We start from the raw sequence: 7,634 nt of genomic DNA on the forward strand, positions 1-7,634 counted from the left end.
GGTATCTTCAATGGGTATTCTATTTTGTCTTTTAAACTTGAAACCAATCCAGTAAAAATTAAGAAAAAAAAATTAAAAATCTATCTTCAATGGATATTTTCAATAGCTTCCAATCCCTCAAGAACTTCTTTCATTGAAGGACGTTGTTTAGGGTCATGCTCCAGGCATTTTAGAGTAAGTTGTGCTGCTTGAAATGCAGCTTTGGGTGAATATTGACCTCTATCTTACCATCCATAATTGTTTTCAACTTTTTTTCGGAAGAGAGACAGGGCTTGCACCATAGAACCAGCTTCTGCTGCCCTGTTGGCCTTCTTGTGTCAAATGCCCTCATGTAAGTATTTCAAGAAGCACCACACCAAATCCATACACATCACTCTTCACATACAACTGCCCTGTTCAAATATTCGTACAATCCAAAAACATGTTAGCATAATATAGGAAGGTCTTGTTAAGATTTAGCATGTCCTTTAGAAAAGAAAAAGTTGACCTAATTTTACCGTCCTTGTCTAGAAAAGTTTTCATTTTCTATAATGCATCTTTGCTCCAATCACATAATGGATTAAGCTCAATCCAGACGCTGGATTACAGATCAACTGTCTAAGATTAAGAATTCTAAGAGGAGATCCAAATACAAGCATATTGTCCTTAAGAGATCTCAGACCCCATATATATTATTATTAAAGAATTAATTTCCTATAAATAACACCAGCCTCATTTATTAGAAACACATTTATTAGGTAATGTTACTCTAAGCACCTCCGGAGTGTATTTTAGATTCATTAGCATTGATCCTCGTCCCAACAGTACCCCAATAACCTGACCACATTGGGGGTGAGAAAGCCTTCCTAAAACGTTTATCTCAGACTTCATTTTCCAACCAACACAAAATCATGTTTAAATAGCCACTCAAGTTGTTCAATGACGAAGGATTTATGATCCGAGATTAAATACAACTTAACAAGTAAAATTTCAACATGATAGAATGATAAGCACTTAGCCAGTTATGTTTTGTCAGGTCCTCTGGAACAGCACAAGTTCATTTAACTTTACCAGCATTGTAAAGAAAAGTTTGTATTCAATTGCTGATATGCATAACATGTTAGCAATTACTTTAATCTAAGGGTGGAAGTGTTTCAGTTCATTAAAAATTCAAAGTCAAAGTTTAAAAAATGTAATTGAAAGAGATCAAAATAATGCGACCTGCCACTCTCGAAACCCTTGAAAACCCTCCCGGTTTAACTTTTTGATGGCAACTACCACTCCAGAGCCTGGTTTGGCGGGAGTGAGGGTGTTCTTATGCAACCATCCCTTGTAAACTCTGCCAAATGCACCTTCACCGAGCAATCTGTCGGAGCTGAAATTCCTTGTGGCAGATTTCAGCTCCTTAAAACTGAACACTTTCAACTCAGGCCATTTCAGAACTTGGCGACCGGGAAAAGGAAGAGGACGAGGAGAGCAGTTGCTGCCGATGCTTTCTCTCACGGAAAACTGACTCCTTCTGATCGTGGTGGTTGTGGTGGTTTCGGAGAACTCCACGTTGCTGCGGTGAATGTCTGATGAACCTGAAAACAGAGGAACCGAACCCCTCGTGTGAAAAATTTGAATTCGAGGAAAAAGGAACGGAAAATGTGATAAATTACCTGAAAAGTGGTGGCGGTTGAGTAAAGAGTGACGAAGTGAGGGAGCACAGGAGAAGGAGAGACCCATGTTATGGCAGTCGTAAACCTCTGTAATAGGTCGTCCCTGAGTCAACCAGATTGCCCACTAAACTAGAGTTTTGTTTTTAGATAATAACTTGGGTTTTATAGAATTATCACATTAGCTTCAATGTAAATCAAGATTTGTCAAGTATAAGCAATCTTCTTCAAAAACATTAGTGATAAACACAGGTTATACCCGCAACAAAGTCACCTTTAATACCAGATAAAGTAATAAGGTTGTTTTTTTTTTTTTGGAAAACCATGAAACACCGATCCATGGATAATGACAAAATCAGATGTATTTTTTCTATGGTATATATTATTTGCTTAATCTGTAAATTCAATCAAATAACATGTATAGGCTTTTTTTAGAACTATGTAACAATAGAATGCTTTTGAAAAGACATATCTTCCAAGAATAAAAGACAAAATCAAGCGTTCTGTTCAAAGTTATGATGACTTTAAGCCAAAGAGTTTAACTAGTATGATTGAGGAACAACTGTCCTCCTACCAGAAAACTAATTTTTTTCAATTTTTGCTATTTAAGTTATTTTAGAAACAACAAAATTATCTTTTCTAATATATCCGAGATTATGCGGAATTAGTTTAATTTATCGCAATATATCCCATACCGAGTTTATGGTAGTAGGATTGTAATAATGAGTTTTCTTCTAAACTAACGCTTAGGTTTTATTATAGGCCTAAGGGTTTCTAACATTTGTAAATGGTTGTAACTGGGATAATGTTCGATATAGTTCCAAATTGTCCGGATCGTTATCTGTAAGTGCTCCTAAATCATGATGCTACAATTATTCTCGCTAAATTCAATTCAATCATATTTTTTTCCTTTTTTAATATACTTCAAAGTTATGAGCTATTTACAAATAGTGAAAATTTCTTTCGGTAATCAATAAATGTAATTTAGAAGGATTTTTCATGCTCCTACTAATTAAACTCAGATTACATTATCTCTAGTTTACGTTCATTCAGCTGTATTTTTCAATACAGAAAACCGATGTAAAAGTATTTTGCTTCATTGAAACAAAAAGTTAAATTCATTAAACATATTTTTTGTTCAACACGCTTGTTAGTTGGCATCATTTAATGATGTTTTCTTATATTTTATTTTTTTAGCCTTTTTCAACATAATTTAAACAGGATAAAATTGGTGGAATCAACATCTAACACGCAAAAGGGGTAAAAAGGTATATAACGATGGCATAACATGATATTACAAAAAAAATATCAATAGTGTATGATAAATAAAAATATTCATATCATTACAATTCGTGATGTACATAAGGTGATCAATTTTGCATTGAAAGAAAAAGTCTTGAAAATATGACACATTACATTAGCAACTATAGTCAAAGCTATTTCCCCTTCTCGCACGTAAAAAATATGTTCCCACTTAAAAACAAAAATAATTCAACAAAAAAATCATACATGTAAAAAGGCTTGTAAAATTTCTCCTCTTCCAACCAGCAAGAAAAACTAGGAAAAAAACCTGTTGTACCAAGTGACTGATCCAAAACCCCAGTCAATAGACCATACAACTACTCATCTGCGTTTCTAGTGGATTTTCTGTATACAAATTTATTTATACCCTCACAACTCTCTGCCGGGGGTGCTGATGAGAATTGTGGTGAGAATTGCGGGTTTTGGATTCCTTGGTTTTTTCATGGATGGTTTCAATGGCTTCCAATCCCTCAAGAACTTCTTTCATTGAAGGACGTTGTTTAGGGTCATGTTCTAGGCATTTTAGAGTAAGTTGTGCTGCTTGTAATGCAGCTTTGGGTGAATATTGACCCTCTATCTTACCATCCATAATTGTTTTCAACTTTTTTTTGGAAGACAGACAGGGCTTGGTCCATTCAACCAGGTTCTGCTGCCCTGTTGGCCTTCTTGTGTCAAGTGCCCTCATGCCTGTAAGTATTTCAAGAAGCACTACACCAAATCCATACACATCACTCTTCACATACAAGTGCCCTGTCAAATATTTATACAATCCAAACACATGTCAGTCTGTGGTGGCTCAAAGCATTAGACTTTAATATTCCTTATTTTTAGTCTACCTTCCCAACTTCATCTTCCACAAAACATTCATTGCTTTACTATTACTAAATTAAGGTCTGTTTGTTTTAAGGAAACTTTCTGTTTTCCTGTCTTTGACTTATTTTCACAAGACAATGCCTTTTTTCCCTGTTAAGTTTCTTTGAAATCAAGAAGTCAGGTGTCATTTAAGTAATTACTTGTGAATATGTGAAATAAAAACAAATAGTACTTCCTCAAACCAAATAAACCAGATATAGTTACCTGTTGCGATATATTCTGGTGCAGCATAACCATAGGTGCCCATGACCCTGGTAGTTACATGTGACTGTCCTCCAGACGGTCCCAATTTAGCCAAGCCAAAATCTGATATTTTTGCATTGTAATTCTGTAAGATAGAAAATAATGGTTATAAAAATTATATGAACAATTTAGCATCAAATAAATATATTTTTCTTACTTCAGAAATATGATGCATGTTAGGTTACTCACTCCATATACTTGGCTCTAATACTTGACCAATTACTTATGGACAAACCCGTAAAAGAGACTATGACACCACCTCCTATTTAAAACCTCTAGGCTTTTAAGTTTGTGAGTCTCCTGCCTTATGTCTTGTTGCTTAACTTTCTTATTTCTACTCAATGTGAAACTCAAAGTCACATGAATTCCTAACAATGCACTCATAACATTTTAAATAGTCTTCAACTAATATATGGGTCCACTATTGACAGCGCTTTTCACATGATATTTGTATTAAAGGATAGTATTTTCAACATTAGTTTGGCTGGTAAAACTAAGAATGGGATCCAAATTATAAAATATGTGTTCATCTCAATTTGACACGACAAATGTTTTAACTTCCATCTCTAAAAATAAGAGAAAAGATAGATAAAATCAATTAAAAAAGAGTTACTGACGCCATCAAGGAGTATATTTGAAGCCTTGAAATCTCTATATATAACTTTTTCCGACGAGTGCAGGAATGCAAGTCCACGAGCAGCACCAATAGCTATTTTAAGCCGGGTATTCCAAGAAAGTGGTTCTATGTTAGGATTTCCTGCTCAGGAACATGACAAAGCAAAATTGTTAAACTCAAATTCACGAGGAGTTTTCTTTCACTATTTTATTAATGTTCAATTCATACTTCGAAAGAGATGATTCTCCAAGCTTCCCTTGGGCATGAACTCGTACACAAGAAGAAGTTCATCCTCGTCCCAACAGTAGCCCAATAACTTAACGAGGTTGGGGTGGGAAAGCCTTCCCAAAAAGTTCACTTCTGACTGCATTTTCAAATTAACGGAAAAAAGTGTTAGATAATCAAAGAGCTAAAATGAATTTATCACACGGAAGGTACCCTGATTTGTTGATGATTACACTATAAGATTAAATGCAATATGACAACTGAAATACCAACATGGTAAAATGAGAACATTTAGGAATGTCTTGTTAAGATTTAGCATGTCCTTTAGAACAGAAAAGATTGACCTAATTTTACCGTCATTGTCTAGAAAAGTTTTCATTTTCTATAATGCATCTTTGCTCTAGATTTGGTTCAAGGTCCAAACACATAATGGATTAGCTCAATCCAGACGCTAGATTACAGATCAACTGTTTAAGATTAATTATTCTAAGATGAGATCCAAACACAACCATATTGCCCTTAAGAGATCTTAGACCCCATATATATTATTAAAGAATTAATTTCCTATAAATAACACCAGCATCATTTATTAGAGACAGATTTATTAGGTAAAGTTACTCTAAGCACCTCCGCAGTGTATTTCAGATTCATTAGCATTGTCCTAATACACTATTATTAACTACTTTTCATGAGGAATTGCTAGGGTGGTTTATAATAACCTAAAAAATAGTCCCTTTGAGAACTAGTTATGCGATGGCATCATACTTTTCAAACAAAATGGCATATATGAATAATTTGTTTCCCCTTATTTGAAGGAAAAAGTCAAGGGAAAATCGCAGAAACAGCCAAAAGGATCAAAATTTTAAAACTGAAAGGTAAACGCCCATTTTGAATAGATGATGAGTCAAGCGTTCAATAGTGTGGAATTTAAGGCACCGTATTTTAATAACGCATCTTCGCTCGTGGATAACCAATGAATGGAAGAAAAACAGGCCAGGTAAGTGGGCCCGTAACAAAATTTCCAACCACATTCCTCGAACACCTTGCAGACTCCGATATTTTTTAATAATAATATATTTCCTGTGGAATATCAAACCCTGGCATCAACCACACACAGCTGTGACTCCACATTAATCAAGATCGCCATCACCGTATTAATTAACTCTACAATTCTAAAAACCCTTTCAAGTCTTCAGTCAATACAAGAACAAAAAACAGACCACCAGATGATGATGCATGAACATAGCGTTGCAAACTGTATAATATTAAAAATTAACTAACCGGTCGGAAGAGCATTTATTACAGTCCAAAAAAACTTCAATTTGAAAATTCTATTTTTCTTTTGGTGAATATTGAAATTCTTTTCCAACCACAAACAAAGAAGGAAGAAAAGCATTAGTACCAATTAGGCAACTAGGGAAAAAGGTATCATCGCATTACTAACTCAGCAATATAACTGGTATGAATAAGATAATCCCATTAATGATTAACAAGAGAAAGTCTAATATAATTTATCAAACTAAAAGTGTATACCAGTTTGCAAATGGATGATGATGTAAATGTTGGATGATGAGTGCATATATTATTTGTTAATTTATTTTTTCTTAGTGTAGATGTAAAAAAGTAAGGTAAAGAGATGAAGAAAAGATTACCTTCCATTCTTGAAAGCCTTGGGTGCTTTCGGGGTTCAATTTTTTGATGGCGACGACCATGCCAGAGCCTGGTTTGGCAGGGGTAAGGTTCTTCTCATCCAACCAGCCCTTGTAGACTCTGCCAAACCCACCTTCACCCAGCAATGTGTCGCCCTTGAAACTCTTGGCCGCGGATTTCAAGTCCCCGAAACTGAACTCCTTCAAGTTGGGCCTTTCCAGAATCTGGCCGTCAGGGGAACAAAATGGAAGAGACCCTTCGCTGTCGATGCTCCCACTCGCAATCTCCGAGAATTGGCTCTTCCCGAAGCTGCTGGTGGTGGCGGAGAACCCCACGTTACTCGTTGAACCTGAAAATGAAAACCCAACTGGTTAAGGGAATTTGGATTGCAGGTAAAGGGAAAGGAGTGTGAAAGTTGAAGACTTGCCTGAGTAGTTAGGAGGGTTGGGCGAAGGAGAGGAAGAGGAGGAGAAGCAGAGACCCATATGGTGTTGAAGGTTGTTCTCTGCCACTTACTCGATCAACCAATTTCAGAGAGAAAATATGAGTTGATGTTGGGATTAGTTTTGGGTCGTCTTTTGTTATTTTTGGTTGTGTTTGCAGGTTGGATTCATAAGAAGTTAGAGAGAGAGAAAAGTGTCTTTCTCTATTCTGTTAAGTGTTTTCATGATAAGAGGCTGTGACGTGGTTTTCTGCATTCAAACCATATGTTTTCTTTACTTCCCTTTTGGTAGAAATTTCAATCTTTGAGACGTCACTTTCTTTAGAAATACATAGGTTTCATGATAAACATGCCAAACAAGTCATTCCAGTTATCTCTTTAATTACTTTTAGATATTATGTTTACTAATACTTTTCTCTATTTTTTTTTAATTTACTTTCGTTTCACCAATAATTTAATATTAAGAGAATATTAAAACTAACAATTTCTAAAAAGTTATAGATTACAATTTTCAATAGTAATTTCAAAAAATAAAAATTCTATTGAAGACAAAACTAAACCAAGTATTTTATTGACAGCATTTCATCTAGCATTTGGCTTTTAGTGCAATTAATCTTTTTATCAATTAATTAAGAAAAGTTGCATT

The 7,634-nt window shown here is 35.0% G+C and overlaps 2 protein-coding genes across 2 annotated transcripts; both read right to left on the reverse strand.

Moving 5' to 3' along the window:
• Positions 1-6: 6 nt before the first annotated feature.
• LOC111240502 (probable serine/threonine-protein kinase PBL18) lies at positions 7-1,812 on the reverse strand. The gene is made up of 3 exons (XM_022782850.1): positions 1,641-1,812; positions 1,201-1,562; positions 7-392 (listed from the first exon to the last, which is right to left on the reverse strand). The coding sequence occupies exons 1-3, from the start codon at positions 1,705-1,707 to the stop codon at positions 378-380; spliced, it is 444 nt and encodes a 147-aa protein (XP_022638571.1). The 5' UTR covers positions 1,708-1,812; the 3' UTR covers positions 7-377.
• A 1,119-nt stretch (positions 1,813-2,931) lies between these two features.
• On the reverse strand, positions 2,932-7,258 carry LOC106769523 (probable serine/threonine-protein kinase PIX13). Its single transcript, XM_014655173.2, has 6 exons — positions 6,974-7,258; positions 6,549-6,895; positions 4,900-5,035; positions 4,673-4,812; positions 4,017-4,140; positions 2,932-3,689 (listed from the first exon to the last, which is right to left on the reverse strand). Exons 1-6 carry the CDS (start codon positions 7,029-7,031, stop codon positions 3,301-3,303), a joined length of 1,194 nt encoding a protein of 397 aa, XP_014510659.1. The 5' UTR covers positions 7,032-7,258; the 3' UTR covers positions 2,932-3,300.
• Between the last annotated feature and the right edge of the window lie 376 nt (positions 7,259-7,634).

Source organism: Vigna radiata, chromosome 7, assembly GCF_000741045.1.
Source record: "Vigna radiata var. radiata cultivar VC1973A chromosome 7, Vradiata_ver6, whole genome shotgun sequence".
Lineage (NCBI taxonomy): Eukaryota > Viridiplantae > Streptophyta > Magnoliopsida > Fabales > Fabaceae > Vigna > Vigna radiata.